The 16,600-nt window shown below is 41.4% G+C and overlaps 1 protein-coding gene across 1 annotated transcript in view; it reads left to right on the top strand.

The window, feature by feature from the left end:
• plcd3b (phospholipase C, delta 3b) overlaps window positions 1-15,992 on the top strand; it is a 37,360-nt gene extending 21,368 nt beyond the window's left edge. Inside the window, exons 10-16 of the mRNA XM_026177578.2 lie at window positions 919-1,056; window positions 1,150-1,303; window positions 6,693-6,809; window positions 6,977-7,155; window positions 7,361-7,496; window positions 9,986-10,135; window positions 10,253-15,992. Of these exons, the coding sequence (XP_026033363.1) occupies window positions 919-1,056; window positions 1,150-1,303; window positions 6,693-6,809; window positions 6,977-7,155; window positions 7,361-7,496; window positions 9,986-10,135; window positions 10,253-10,395 (1,017 nt within the window). The 3' untranslated portion in view covers window positions 10,396-15,992. The remainder of the gene's footprint in view (window positions 1-918; window positions 1,057-1,149; window positions 1,304-6,692; window positions 6,810-6,976; window positions 7,156-7,360; window positions 7,497-9,985; window positions 10,136-10,252) is intronic.
• Window positions 15,993-16,600: the final 608 nt, after the last annotated feature.

Here is a 16,600-nt window from a genome sequence, read left to right as displayed (position 1 = left end):
TCTATTGGGAAGATTATGCTATAACTGCAGTTACCTTCATGTATCACAAGTGTATAAGTGTAACAAATATGTTTAGAGCTTTACAATAGGAAAAACTTCTCTATACGATAGGAAAAATCTGCGTCTAACTAGGTGAAAATTATGTAACGCTTATCGTGATCAATAGGCAGATCACTAATGCCTCAAAAGGAGAAAGACCAATGGCAGAAAAGGTTAATGTGTGCAGGGTTGGATGTGGCAGCACAGCGGAGGGTGGTCTCCATCTCCTGATTGGCCCTATCGGCCTGGCCATTACTCTGTGCGTGAAAACCAGAACAGAGACTGAACTGGGCTCAGAGGGAAGTACAGAATTTTTTCCAAACTCGGGAAGTGGGGACTGTGGCCTGATATGACATTCAGGCAGAAAACATGGTCAGTGATGAGTTGAGTGGTTTCCAGAACAAAGCGTAGCCTAGCCAGGGCGATGAAATTAGCTGCTTTAGAAAAATGGTCTACAATAGTTAGAATTGGGTTACCTGTTAAGGGGGCTAGTCCAGTGATGAACTCCAAAGCGATGTGGGATCAGGGACATCCCGGCATCGGCAAGGGTTGGAAGAGTACAAACGGAGAAGAGCTGGTGATTGTATTCTGAGCACAGTAGACACATATTCTTTAAAACATGTTCTATTATTAATGTGGGCCACCAGAACAAACATTGTGTGTGTGTGTGTGTGTGTGTGTGTGTGTGTGTGTGTGTGTGTGTGTGTGTGTGTGTGTGTGTGTGTGCGTGTGTGTGCGTGTGTGTGTGTGTGTGTGTGTGTGTGTGTGCGTGTGTGTGTGTGTGCGTGCGTGCGTGCGTGTGTGCGTGCGTGCGTGCGTGCGTGCGTGTGTGTGTGTGTGTGTGCGTGTGTGCGTGTGTGTGTGTGTGTGTGTGTGTAGGCTCTTAAAGGTAAAGTCCTAGTGAAGGGGAAGAAGGAGAGGTTGGAGGAATGCTCGTCCAGCTCTTCAGACCTCAGTTCCTCAGATGAGGAGACCAGCCGCATAGAAGGGAAACCCAGAAGGAAGGAGGATAAAAAGGTTGGTACGACACTATCCTAGAAACAGTACCTCTGACCACTTCTGGATGGTGACTAATTCAGTTGGTTTCTGTGTATGTGCATGTGATGTCAGGCAGGCGTCTCCAAGATAACTCCGGAGCTATCAGACCTGGTTGTGTACACTTGCAGTGTTCCCTTTAAAAGCTTCGAACAAGCTGCCAAAAGTCCAGCAACCAACATGTCATCTTTCTCCGAAAGTGATGCACTCAGACATATTAAGGACTCAGGTAGGACACGTCTAAACTTGCCTTTTAGAGTAAAATGACTTTCTGGACTTTGGTTTTGCACAACACTGGACATTATATTCTTCATTTCCGGTTAATACTTGTACAGCTGCTGTTATTGTGTATATATTTATTTATATTTAGATTTCTTCATACATTCTTATATAGTTCTATATTGTGTATTGTGTATTTTGTTGTACAGTTATTTTATTTTCAACTTTAATTTATATATTTATCTTTATCTTATTCTTCCCAGTTAAATTTACCCTTCATTCTAATTTGTGTTGTACAGTTATTTCATTTTTAACCTTAATTTATATTTTATTCCTTCCTAGTTAAATTTACCCTTTTTAATTTTTCATATTTATTTCCTATCTTATTCATAGCCTTTTCCTTTTTTGTTCTCTTTAGGTCACGAGCAGTTGTCCAAGCATTTCACTACATATCGTACTGTGTATGACTGTGTACGTGACAAATAAAATTTGAATTTGAATTTGAATTTGAATTTAAAATGGAATAGTTTGTACAGTACAAGTACAGTAGCAAAGGTACTGAGACACCCCACATTTCTTTATGTTTTGCAAGTAATATTGTTGGTTTGTTTTATAAGATGAAAGACAGAAGAAGGAAGCCAGGAATAGAAAGGGAAAAGGGACAGAATGATATTTAATCGTGATTAATCAAAATTAATCCACAGCAACCCTGTGATGAATCTGATTAAACATTTTAATTGTTTGACAGCACTAATATATCTGTATACTTACCTATTAGTATATAGTTTTTTTTTAAAATTGCATTTCACCTGAGAGGACCTGTGCTAAAAGATTGAAGAAAACTATTGAAATTCTCTATGAATTTAAGAATATATTCTTTGTTTATTCCCCATTTATTTCATTATATTGCATAAATGTCTGTTACAAGCTTAAATATAAAGTTGAAAAAGTGTAGTTGCAACCAGATGTTGATCAAGTAATTGCGATTAATCACAATTGATTACAGAAAATTGTGAGATTAATTAGTTAATTAAGTCTATTGACAGCACTAATTGCTATATGTTTCAAAATGGATTAAATCAAGCTTGTTAGACAGCCCATGGCTGGACCAAGAACAAGCACAAAAGCACAAAAGTAAAAATCTCTTATCTGCCTTTTATAAGCTCCAATATTAAAATCATACCTGCTTTAAAAGCCTTAACATAAACACATCTCCACCGGCGTGGTGGGAATTAAAAAAACAAAAAACAAAAAAAAAACCCTAAATCTTTACTTATCATATGTAAACTAACAACCATTTGAAACAATACAGATATCTGTTGGAAAATAGAACAGAAAATACTCAATAGAAAAGAGAATACGAAATACTTTTACATCTTAGAAATACCTATAGGGGTAACTTTTACATTTTTGTACCCACTTTGTAATATTTGTAAGTTGTTATTAAACACTGATGATTTAATTTCCCTCCCTTCTTTCTCTATTTGATTTTGATCAGTCAAGATTAAAAACTTGTGGAGACTGATACGCTTAAATACGTTCAAAATGACTGAAAGCCCCAATTCACAACTTATACAATACAAAACTCTTAGCACACTATACAGGTCAAAGGATGTTCCAAATGGGCCTTACATCTAGCCCTCCATCCATCCATCTTCTTCAACTTATCCGGGACCGGGTCACAGAGGCAGCAGCCTAAGAAGAGAAGCCCAGACCTCCCCCTCCCCAGCCACCTCCTCCAGCTTGTCTAGGGAAACACCAAGGCGTTCTCAGGCCAACCGAGAGATATAATCTCTCCAGCGTGTCCTGGGTCTGCCTCAAGGCCTCCTCCTGGTGGGACATGCCCAGAACACCTCATCTAGGAGGTATTCTTGTCAGATGCCCAAACCACCTGAACTGGCTCCTTTCGATGTGGAGGAGCAGCGGCTCTACTCTGAGCCCCTCTCGGGTGGTCGTACTTCTCACCCTATCTCTAAGGGAGTGACCAGCCACAATTCGGAGGAAGTTTATTTCCACTGCTTCTATCCACGATCTCGTCCTTTTGGTCACTACTCACAGCCCATTACCATAGGTGAGGGTAGGCTTTCCTTTTCCTCAGCTCCCTTTTCACAATGACAGACCGCATCCGCATCACTGCAGCTGCAGCACCAATCCATCTGTCGATCTCCCGCTCCCGTCTCCCATCACTCGTGAACAAGACCCAGAGATACTTAAGCTCCTCCACTTGGGGCAAGAACTCGTTCCTGATCCGGAGTGGGCACTCCACCCTTTTCCGGCTCAAGACAATGGCCTCAGATTTGGAGGTGCTGATTGTCATTCCGCTTCACATTCGTCTGTGAACCATTCCAGTGCAAACTGTGGGCCATCACCTGATGAAGCCAACAGAACCACATCATCTGTGAAAAGCAGAGATGAGCTTCTGAGTGAAAGCCTTCCGCCACTTGGCGACGCCTAGAAATTCTGTCTATTGAAATTATGAAGAGAATCTGTGACAAAAGGGCAGCCCTGGCAGAGTCCATCATCCACTGAAAAGGAGTCCGACTTATTGCTGGCTATGCGGACCAAGCTCTTGCCATGGTTGTATAAGGATGGAATGGCCCGTAGCAATGGGCCAGACACCCCATACTCCCAAAGCACCTCCCAGGATTAGGTTAGATCTTCATGCAACATCGTAGCAGCATGCCGACCAAGACAGCCCTACTACATTCAGAGCCTTCAGGAACTCGGCTCCTTCCACGGGGCACAGCCACAAAGAAGTTGTTTGACTGCCTCACTGACCTCACCCCCAGAGATAGGTGAGTCGTCCCTCTCTGCTTCCTCCACAGAAGATGTGCCAGTGGCATTCAGGAAGGCTTCGAAGTATTCGTTCCACCACCCAAAAATGTTCTCAGCTGAAGTCAGCAGGACTCCATCAACACTATACACAGTGCAGGTAGAGCATCGTTTGACCCTCCTGAGTCACCTGACGGTTTGCCAGAATCTCTTCGAGACAGTCCAAAAGTATTCTTCCATGCCTTCTCTGAACTCATTGCACACCCTAATTTTTGCTTCAGCCACTGCCCAAGGCGCATTCTGCTTGGCCTGTTGGTACCTACCAGCTGCTTCCATAGTCCCACATGCTAACCAACCCTGATAGGAATCCTTCTTCAGCCTGATGTCTCCCTTCATCTCTGGTGTCCTCCCCCGCCACCTAATCCAACTCACCGCCAGGTGGTGATCAGTTGACAGTGTGTGTGTGTGTGTGTGTGTGTGTGTGTGTGTGTGTGTGTGTGTGTGTGTGTGTGTGTGTGTGTGGACTGCTGATCAAAGGGTCAAACATCCTTGGTCAGGAAGAGGGTAGCCTCCCCCTCACCCTAGATGGTTCATCCTAGATAACACGGTGAGGAAGTCCTGCAGTTCATCTAAACAAAGAGCACTTAGACTAGAACAGACGCAACTACGTTAATCCTACCATAAAATAATAAGACACGGTATGACCTCTCATGCTCCCAAAGTGCTGTCTAATACACACAAAGTTTGCAGACTATCAAGGATCAAAACCTCTACCAATCTACAACTAATTACAAAACTCTAAGCATATAGAAGTAAATATTTCTAAGCATAAATGACAATCAACAATACAAATCTAACATAGCTCAGACCCTCTCTTTGCCCTTGTGCCCAGAACATATGGCCGTTGGTCTGGAGATATGATTACAAAACCGATTGACCTGTGACCTAGGGTGCCCTGGTGCCACGTGCACTAATGGAAACCTTTATATTTGAACATGGTGGTCGTTATGGACAAACTGTGATTTGCACAGAAGTCCAACAACAAAACACCACTCGAGTTCAGATCTGGCAGGCCGTTCCTCCAAGTCTCACTGTTGTTGAAGCCCCATGAGTGTTGAAGTCTCCCAGTAGGACAGCAGGGTCCCCAGGTGGAGCACCGTCAAGTACCCTGCCCAGGAACTCCAAGAAGGCCGGGTACTCTGAACCGTCGTTTGGCACATAAGCACAGATGACAGTCAGGACCTGTTCCCTGACCCAAAGGCGCAGGGAACAAACTCTCTCGTCCACTAGGGGAAACCCCAATGTACAGGCAGCAAGCCAAGGAAATACTAGTATGGTCTTGTATGCCTTTCCAGAGGTTCTGGCAGAGGATATTCTGAAGACCTATCCATTTAGGTTTAGTTGGTGCATCCCATCCTCACCCAAACTGTGCATCTTAGGTGACATAAGTGAATTAGATATTCAACCATATACAACACATCTAGTCCTTACTGCCCCATACATCGATAATAAAATTATCCTTATGAATTGGAAATTAAAAAATGATTTGTATATTACGCAATATAGAAATTTAATCTAGATTAAATTAGTTTGGAGAAAAGGTCTGCCTCCTCCCGTCTGCATTAGCTACACTATCCTTTGTGGTAGAGTCGGTGGGTGCTGGCCTTGGGTGCAACCGTGTTCTGGGGCACTGTTGAAATGGTCCAGAGTCTCTTTTCCTTGGGTGGTGGGGCTGCAGAGGGGGTGACAATCACTACTGTCTGCCTCTCAGTGTTACATGCACCTTAGACATTGGGGGGAAGGTGTAGATTTTGCACTGCTGACCAGCAGTCTTGTACTCATGTCCCATCTGTCCCCTCAACTTTGATAGCACTCTACTTTTCACATAGTCATTCTCACTATTAACACCTCATGCACCTCACACAAAAATTAGGGCCAAGGATATATATTGCTTTATAGACCGGTCGCCACTCTTTCAATGATGAGCATGTACAGATGTACAGATCCTGATACAGGATGTACAGGACTGGTTTAAATGGGTGGTCAGGGAAGCCATTAACATTAAAAGGGAAATACCATCTCTAAATTGAGTAAGGGGGCTAAGGGTACATCTTTCACCATCTTACAATGCTGTGATTGCAGCCATTCCCCAACTCTCTGTGAATGGTGCTTTGATCAGTGGTTGTTTATCAGTGGTAATGACAATTTGGATATTAATGATCGACAAACTGACCTCACAACCTATTTGTTTAAAAGGCCAGCAGTCCTGCAGTCAGCTGAGACTGAAGAAGTCACTTGGATGAGTGTCAAAATGTTTCTCCAACAGAACAGAATCAACTTGGGATATCTGTGTGTGTGTGTGCGTGCGTGCGTGCGTGCGTGCGTGCGTGCGTGCGTGCGTGCGTGTGTGTGTGAGTGTGAGTGTGTGTGCGTGGCTAGGCCTGGGCACCTAGCAAGCAAGATCTAAAGATAGAGACTTGTGCACAGAACTGTGTGCTGCAATCTAGATGTAGAAGTTTATATAAACTTAGAATTTGGGTAGAGAAATTCCTGTGTTGACTGTACCTTATTCAAGAGCATAACGACAATGCAAAATGTGTTGAACTTTTCTTGTTCTCTAAATTCAGGGGTGTATTTTGTTCGTCACAACAGTCACCACTTGAGCAGGATCTACCCCTCAGGCCAGCGCCTCCATTCCTCCAACTATAACCCTCAGGAGATGTGGAATGCAGGCTGTCAAATTGGTGAGAGCATTTTTTAATATGTTCTATTTTTAAGAGAAGCAAACAGAAAGTAAAGTAAAGAACTGTCACTAACTGTTCTCCCACACTCGCGCCTCCAGTGGGTAGACTAATGGACATTGTCTCGGGAGGCCTGCAAGCTCTTCACACTGATGTTTTGTTTTCTCCAGTTGCTCTGAACTTCCAGACACCTGGTGAGCAGATGGATTTGAACCAAGGCAGGTTTCTGCAAAATGGTGAGTGTGGGTACATTCTGAAACCTGCCTTCTTGTGTCAGCCTGACAGTACTTTCAATCCTGAGAATGTGGGAGGAGGTCCTGGCCACAGACCTGTCATGCTCACTGTTCGGGTAAGATGGAAACTAAATCTGTCTAGGAGTATTTTAAGCTTGGTGACCAAATGTTTCTTATTGTAACGATTTTAGAAAGCTCTAGTTGCCTCAATATTGATTCCCATTAAAGAAATTTGTCTATTTCTTGAGTGGGTTCTTCTTCTCCAATCTATAATGATACTTTAATTAAATAAAGATCTCTCTTGCTTTGTTGTTATTCCAGGTCATTTCAGCTCAGCAGCTGCCTAAACCAGAATGGGATAAGCCCAGCTCCATTGTGGACCCACAAGTGTGGGTGGAGATCCACGGCGCTCCTATTGACAACAATAAGAAGAAAACGCATTATGTTGAAAACAATGGTATATATGTCTTTACAATAAAAGATCATTTTATAGTTGAATGGCTTCAGCTTTAAGGGCAGTGTAGTTGTTAGCCCTGTCATCTCACAGAAAGAGGTTCCTGGGTTTGATTGTGACAGGTTATAATTTCGTACCCATGTGGGTTCTCTTTGGGACATAGTACAACATCACTATTTATTTAAGAAAAATGAAGCTAACATGCAGAGGCAACCTATGAAAAAGTAATAACACCTTTATTGCTTTCAGAAAAATTAAGAGAGTAAGTAGTGGCCAATCAGCAGCAAATGTGACCACCTTTATAAAAGAAGTTTAGAAGAAAAGAAGTCAACTTTATTATCTATTCTGCAATATTTACAGGAAACAGACTGGGCCATAATGTCTTTTCCCCCTGTGCAACTAGAAATAATCTAAACTAAAATAAAAATGAGGACCATAAGAATATGAAAACAAATTTGAGGTATTACAATTATTACTCTTTATATATAAAAATGTCAAAAAAATCCAAACATCAAACCAGTTTAAACCCCTACTAACTAGGGGTGAAAGTGGGCTGAAGTGGTGTTTTTGGTGCAGATGTCTGTCCGTTGTGGTCTCGGTACTTTAGTGTCAAGCTAGCACTACACAGGAGGGGTACATAAAAAGGGAATAACTCAGGTAATTTCAAATGAAACTTCTCTATCAGCTCAACAAATAATAGCAAACACACTGTTTGTGCACAGCTTATATGTTTTGTGTGTTTCTGCTCGCTGAAGTTACACCGTGTGTACTTTCCAACTGGCATTTGATAAACTGCAAATTAAAACTTAGGCATGCCCTAATTTTTAAATAATATCTTGGATCTGTGTATGATGTGAAGTTATGATTTTCATATTGTGAAACTTCCTGCAAAACAAATTGAGGTACACTACAATTATATTATTCAAAAGCTGCATGAACATATTCTGCAGTTTAGTGCAGGATAAACAGGTTAGCTTAGCAGTATTGTGAGGAATTTACAGTAAAGCACTGTTATGGACTGTTGCACAGTGGCTGTGATGTTCATGGTCAGTGTTAATTTACAATAACTGATGATGCTTAGATTCATTCATTAAATTCCACCTTCATACCGCCTGTATACTGTCTTGTATAAAGACATTATAAACAGTATATATTAGTGCAGGGGTTAGAAATAAGCCAAGATAGCTTATGAAATATTGGGTTACATCTTGTTGAATTAAGTTGTGTAAATCCGCAAAGAGCAGTGAACCTCAGCAGCAGCAGCAGCAGATCAGCTGAGCACACCCTGTATACAAAGAAAATCTACTGGAGCGCACAATGGAAATTATTATGAGTTGTGTTTCTTTCCCCCATGCTGATCCACTACAAGTACATTTCATCCTTTTTCACTTTATTTGAGTAAAGAAATCGAATCAGTAATTTTACCAGAGTATTTTTTAACACCAGTATCTGTACTTCTACTAAAGTAAACAATGTGTATTTTTGCCACCTCTGCTCAATAAAATTTACATATACTGCTTTTGTAAAAAATCACCATGTTGCGCAGTGTTTAAAACAGTGGGTCAGATGGAAATTGCGATTCTGCCTAAGTATGTGGCTAGAGACTGGCCACGTATGTAATATGCTAAATGTGGAGAAGAAGATAATTCATAGGTGCTTGTGTGCCATGGAGCCAATTTTTAATTCAGTTTTGCACCTTGAGTGTCAAGATATTAAGAATTATAACTACTGTATGTTTTATCATCTCAGAAGAAGAAGCCATGGAAGAAGTAAGAATGTGAAAGAAACTAATAGCGAGTTAATGCAACTACGGATAAACTGTGGTCCTCTTCCTCACCTTAAAGCTCAGCTTCTGAACTGCAATCAGGGCTCTAACACATGAAAACATGAATAAACATGTTTATTTATTCCCGTTATTGTCACCAGTGTGAGAGTGTATAACAGCTAATGTTAAACTTGAGTGTCCTAAGTATCACACTTTTCATCTGATGAAAAATTCAATTATGTTCTGACATCTTATGATTTTTTTTCATTTACTTTATTTCCTTTGCATGGTAAAGTTTGAACTTTGGAAATGCAGTGATGAATGGTGTTCACTAACAGTTCTTGAGCCATGCAGTGATTTCTATTCCGGAATCATGTTAGGTTGTATTAAAAGTGGACAGCTCAGTTTTACACCAGGCATAAAAGCTTAGAAACACTATCACTTCGGGTGGCTGTAGCTCAGGTGGTAGAGCAGATCATCTACTGATTGGAAGGTTGGTGGTTCGATTCCCGGCTTCCCCTAGTCTGCATGCCAAATATCCTTGGGCAAGATACTAACCTGAAATTGCTCTCCGATGCATTGATCGGAGTGTGAATGTCAGTTGTGTGAATGGGTGAATGCACAAGTTGTGTAAAGCGCTTTGAGTGCTCAGAAGAGTGGAAAAGCGCTATATAAGAACCAGTCCATTTACAAAACTTAGTGTGTGAATTTATGTTCTTCATTACAGGCTTTAATCCACGGTGGGACTGCACCTTTAACTTTACCGTCCATGTCCCTGACTTGGCTCTGGTCCGCTTTTTGGTGGAGGATCATGACTATACTTCCAGAAATGACTTCCTGGGACAATTCACTCTCCCTTTCCCCAGTGTCCGCACAGGTATGTGTGGCAGCGAATGGGTTAATATGAGTGTGTGGGTGTGTGTGTGTGTCGTCAACATCAACACAATATGAATAGCCAATATTCTACTTATCTTAAACCCCCTTAACTCTGCAGGTTATCGTCATGTCCGACTGCTCAAGATGGATGGATCAAGCCTTTCACCTGCGTCACTCTTTATACATATTAAGGTCACTCCCTGTCAGAATTCCAAATCTTCAGCAAAATCGCCAACCCACTTTCCAACCAAGAATCCCTAATCCCACTTCTGCCCTTCAGCCACATGATCATTCCATGGTAGTTAATCAGAGAAAACTCAGTGGTTACAGCTTTCTCTCACGGTATCATCAACTGATTCATTTTTTTTACGCAATAGAAATGTTTCAAAACTGTATTTGAGATTTGTTAAGAAGACAACATTGTTATGCAAAGCTAAAAGCCAATTAGGTAATACTATCCATACCAGTGACTTATGATACACCTAAGATTTCAGAGCAGTCGATTTAAGTGTCTGTTTTACCTGAATAATTGTAATAATGTCTCATTTGTAGAAAGCTTCCCAAGTACTATAAACTCTTAGAAGTAGGGTTGGAGTCAGAGCTGGGAACTAATAGAGTACAAGTACTTTGCATTATATACATGCTGTTGTAGTTAAGTAGAATTTTTAGCTCTGTTTTAGATCTGTTTATCTGTACGTTACTTGAGTATTTATTTTTGTGACAACTTTTACTTTTACTCCCTACATCTTAACCAAAATATATCTGTATATCAATATACATATTTTCTACTCCTTACATTTTCAAATGTTTGTTACTTTAAATTTAAAACACTTGAGAAGAGTTATTTCTTGACATTTCACAGATAACTGTTAGTGTATCCATCACAGGTTCTTATAGCATGTGATGAATTAAACAAAGGGAAATCTAGCTAGTGCTACAGAAGAGGATCAAGCATAAAAGAAGTAACATTAGTGGCAGGCAATTGGAAGTACAAAGGTTCAATCAGCTTAATACATACATATTGCCAAAACTATTCACTCACGCATCCAAATCATTGAATTCAGGTGTTCCAATCACATCCATGGCCACAGGTGTATAAAATCAAGTGCGTAGGCATGCAGTGAAAGAATGAGTTACTCTCAGGAGTTCAGTTAATTCCAGGATGTCCTGTTAGGATGCCCCCTGTGTAACAAGTCCAGTCATGAAATTTCCTTGCTACTAAATATTCCACAATCAACTTTTAGTGGTATTATAACAAAGTAAAAGCGACTGGGAATGAGAGCAACTCAGCCACAAAGTGGTAGGCCACATAAAACCATAAAACCTCAGTGGATGCTGAGGTGCATACTGCACAGAGGTCACCAGGTTTCTGAGTCAATTGCTCCAGAACCTCTAAACTTCATGTAGCCTTCAGATTAGCTTGAGAACAGTGCATAGAGAGCATAATGGACTGTGTTTCCATGGCCGAGCAGCTGCGTCCAAGCATTATATAATACAAGCAGTTGGTGTAAAGCATGAGACCACTGGACTCTAGGGCAGTGGAGAAGTTTTCTCTGGAGTGACAAATCACACTTCTTTGTCTGGAAATCCAATGGATGAGTCTGGGTTTTGTGGTTGCCAGGAGAATGGTACTTGTCTGACTGTACTGTGCCAAGAGTAAAGTTTGGACAGTTGGTATTGTACGCTGTGTTGGGGAGTAATGGAATACATGTGCGTTACGTGTTTAAAGTAACTGTCTTCCGTTACACTTACCGTTTAAAAGGGTGGTATTCAGAATACAGTTACTTTGTTGAAACAAAGGGATTGCATGGCGGTCTTTTCCTGTTTCATATGTTAGGCTATGCCCTCTTTATTTATGGTAATTCCACGCTGGTGGACACCCAAACAAAACATGCATTAAGAGCCTCTAATGACCGTGTCTCAATCTCGCGGCCCATGTCACCTCTACTTGCAGCCCGCATATCAAAGTTGACCCAGACAACAAAGTAAAGCTAGTTTTCGGCTATGAGCCCGACGCGAACCGACGTATTAGCCAGAGGTCCCTTTACTACGGTTCGGAGCCTGTTTTATACACGCGCTGAATAGTTTTCTATACGAGATCGCTGCAAAAAGTGCAGCCTTACCTAATGTCCACCTACTGTTACTCATTTATATTAAGATTTAAATATCTAGTTGGTATTGGCGAGTAACCTTCAGTGATAGTAATAAATCACAGCAATAGTACAATCATGTAGTTGTAAAAAGCATGATAATATATTAAGTAATCCAAAGTATTCAGAATACGTTACTCTCATTGAGTAACATAACGGAATACATTACAAAATACATTTTGGGTAATGTAATCTGTAATCTGTAGTGGAATACATTATAAAAGTAACCTTCCCAACACTGGTTGTATGACACCAACTGTCTCCCGGTGGGACATCCCTGGAACACCTCACCCAGGAGGCGCCCAGGGGGCATCGTTGTCAGATGCCCGAACCACCTCAGCTGGCTCCTTTCGATGTGGAGCAGCAGCTGCTCTACTCTGAGCCCCTCCCGGACGGCCGAACTTCTCACCCTATCTCTAAGGGAGAGGCCAGCCACCCTTCGGAGGAAGCTCATTTCTGCCGCTTGTATCCGCGATCTCGTTCTTTCGGTCACTACCCACAGCTCGTGGCCATAGGTGAGGGTAGGGACGTAGATCGACCGGTAAATTGAGAGCTTCGCTTTTACACTCAGCTCCCTCTTCACCACGACGGACCGGTGCAGCGTCCGCATTACTGCAGCCGCAGCACCAATCCGTCTGTCGATCTCCGGTTTCCTTCTCCCATCACTCGCGAACAAGACCCCGAGATACTTGAACTCCTCCACTTGGGGCAGGAACTCATCCCCGACCCGGAGTGGGCACTCCACCCTTTTCCGGCTGAGAACCATGGCCTCAGATTTGGAGGTGCTGATCCTCATTCCCGCTGCTTCACACTCGGCTGCGAACCGTTCCAGTGCGAGCTGGAGGCCCTCACCCGATGAAGCCAACAGAACCACATCATCCGTGAAAAGCAGAGATGAGATTCTGAGGCCACCAAAGCGAAAGCCCTCCGCCACTTGGCTGCACCTAGAAATCCTGTCCATAAAAATTATGAACAGAACCGGAGACAAAGGGCAGCCCTGGCGGAGCCCATCACCCACCGGGAACGAGTCCGACTTATTGCCGGCAATGCGAACCAAGCTCTTGCAACGGTTGTATAGGGATCAAATGGCCCGTAGCAATGGGCCAGACACCCCATACTCCCGCAACACCTCCCACAGGACACCCCGAGGGACACGGTCGAATGCCTTCTCCAAGTCCACAAAACACATGTAGACTGGTTGGGCAAACTCCCATGCAGCCTCAAGTATCCTGGAGAGGATAAAGAGCTGGTCCAGTGTTCCGCGACCAGGACAAAAACCGCATTGTTCCCCCTGTATCCGAGGTTCGACTAGCGGACGAACTCTCCTTTCCAGCACCCTGGCATAGACTTTCCCAGGGAGGCTGAGGAGTGTGATCCCCCTGTAGTTGGAACACACCCTCCGGTCCCCCTTCTTAAAGATGGGGACCACCACCCCGGTCTGCCAGTCCACAGGTACTGCCCCTGATCTCCACGCAACATTGCCCTATATTAATGTATCTATGATAAAATATTGGTTTTGCAGTGTTGTTTTATCATTTTTTAACCAGTGCAAAATAAGTATGAGTCAGGTGGATTACATTGTTATCCATTATACCATTATTATGGTAATATTATTAGTGATACCCGAGTCATACCAGAGCATTGTGGTAGAGTATAAAAGTGTACATGTTTTGATTCACCTCTGACCTTACTTTTCCATCCTCATCTAGGACCATGAGGGTAATGAGATTTCAGAGCCAAAGGAGGTTTCTCCTTAGAAAGAGTAGAGCCGCTGATCTTCTGTTTTCAGGGAATGCCCAAGTCTGGCCAGGAAAAGTTATGTATTTTTCCAGCTTGGGAAGACTTTGGGGCCTGCTAGGAGGAGGTGGATAATGCTGCTAGACTAAATGTATCCCTCACATATCCTGTTGCCACATTGACCAAACATTTTCCTCTGCTGTAGATAAACGTGATATACAGTGCTGTGAAAAAGTATTTGCTCCTTTCATGGATTCTTTTTTGTTGTATATTTCTTACAGTTATATTTCAGATCAACAAACACATTTTAGTATCAGAAAAAAAGATAACCTGAATACATACAAAATACAGTTTTTAAGTTTTAAGTTTTTATTTATTACAAACCAGGTCCTGTGTGGAAACTTAACTGCAGTTTCTCCTGCGCTGGCTGGGGAAGATTTTTAATATTGTTTTTCTCCTTCAACCATGTTATGAGCATTGAAGTTGCAGACTGTGTCCACAAGAGGACACTCTGCGGCTGTCCTGTTGGTAACACATGGAACAGCTGATCTGAGCAGGGTGAAGTGTAAAACAAGTAAATAAATAACTACAAATAAATGTTAGGGTAATCGGGTCATGTTTTATACATCTGAAAGAAAAGACTACAGGAAATTCACTGGAATGTCAGAGATTTAAAATCTCCAAATATCAGTATTGGTGTTAAAAGATAATATATTGATCTGACTTTTTTTTTTTTTTTTAAAGGTTACAGAACCTATAACATCTATATAAAGACAAACTATATGAGAACTTTTTAATTCAAATCGAAAGCGTTTTTAGCACTGGGTAGTGGACAGACAGTATTATTCTGAAGCTGTAGCTTACTGTAAACATAAAGGCTTAAAATGATTAAATCGATTACATAATAGACATGCAAAATCTATTTGTCAGAGTATGGTAGTTTTGTCACATATTTGTTCGATGTTTACTTAAGATACCACGTGGGCATGTGAACATAAGTTTAGCACAAATGGATATTTAGAAATGTCTGAGACAAGAATTGTACATTTACTGTCAGGCCCATCATTTTATGAGACAATTAAATGACAAAACTGAAACAGAACTAACCAAAAAAACATGCTGATATTCTGCTAAGATCACAAAATGGTAAATGGCCTGCATTTGTATAGCGCTTTACTCAGTCCCTAAGGACCCCAAAGCACTTTACACTACATTCAGTCATTCACACACTGGTGATGGCAGCTACATTGTAGCCACAGCTGCCCTGGGGCGCGCTGACAGAGGCGAGGCTGCCGGACACTGGCGCCGTCAGGCCCTCTGACCACCACCAGTAGGCAAACACGGGGTTAGTATCTTGCCCAAGGATATTTGGCATGCAGCCAAGAGACAGCCTGGGATCGAACCACCGACCTTTGGATTAGTGGTTGACCTGCTCTGCCACCTGAGCTACAGCCACCCCAGGTTTTATAAGTTATTTCTCTGGATTTTCCTCACTTTCATTTGTACATTGTAGGTTAAAATATCAAAAGCTGTTTTCTGAACTGTAGAAATTGCAGACAAACTCAAATTTGAACCTTTTCCACTGTTTTTGTTATTATTATATTTAAAATATTGTGTTTGTGCATACATTCTGTACACCAATCAAACTTGTGATATTTATAACAAACAATTCTTCTGAATAGTGTTGAACAAACTGAAAAATATCACTGTCAGCTATAAATAAGTATTGATTTCAGCATTGTTGTCTCATTGTCATTATTCTGTTGTTTTGTATAACATTTAAAGACTTTTCTTTTTCAATCTTTCATTCTTTATATTTAGTTTACAAGAATTAGTGTCTTGTGGAGTGGTTGGGTGAAGCCATTTATTATCAAGAAATTGTGTTTGACCTGTTAGTATCGCAATGATAGCAGGATTTCAGTGTTCATATTTATTTTTTAATTATTTATAAATAAATATTCATATGTTTTATCCAAAGTAGTCACTTTGTAATACAGTTACTCACTACAAAAGGATTGTTGTTTAAATTCTTGTACTTACCCTGGACTGTGGCCTTCAGGTGGAAATTGATAGTGTAACCCTGGCATATAAAAAGTATTTTGCCCAACAACTTGTTTTAGTTAGTAAACTTGAATCTATTTAATTGGACAGAAACCAAAATTTTGCTGAGGACTTTTTACATGAGAGCCACTAAGTCCCCCTGAGGCAACTCTTTCGATGGAGCAAAGATCTGTCTTCTTTGAATGCTGTTATCATAAATAATCAAAAAATAAAGAAATCAAGCAGGTCATTTGCTGAATCACATGATATTTTCAAACCAACCAGAACCTCACAACAAAGAATTTGAGTCCACAATGAGCTCAGCACATTGCTCTTGTTGACTTTATAAACATGGATTCCTTTCAAGTCAAGTGAACGGAGGTAGAAGCAAAAAGATTGTATACTGGTGGACAAAGGAATATGATGAAGTGCGGAAATAAAGCTTTTAAAATGTTAAAAAGAAATCAGAATTATCAGAATCCTGCTGAATATAAAAAGTCACAAGCTAATGTAAGAAAAACCATTAAAATGCAACGGGG

Source organism: Astatotilapia calliptera, chromosome 8 (assembly GCF_964374335.1).
Source record: "Astatotilapia calliptera chromosome 8, fAstCal68.1, whole genome shotgun sequence".
Lineage (NCBI taxonomy): Eukaryota > Metazoa > Chordata > Actinopteri > Cichliformes > Cichlidae > Astatotilapia > Astatotilapia calliptera.
Note: the sequence above shows the minus strand (reverse complement) of the source record. Positions and strands in the feature narration are given on the sequence as shown.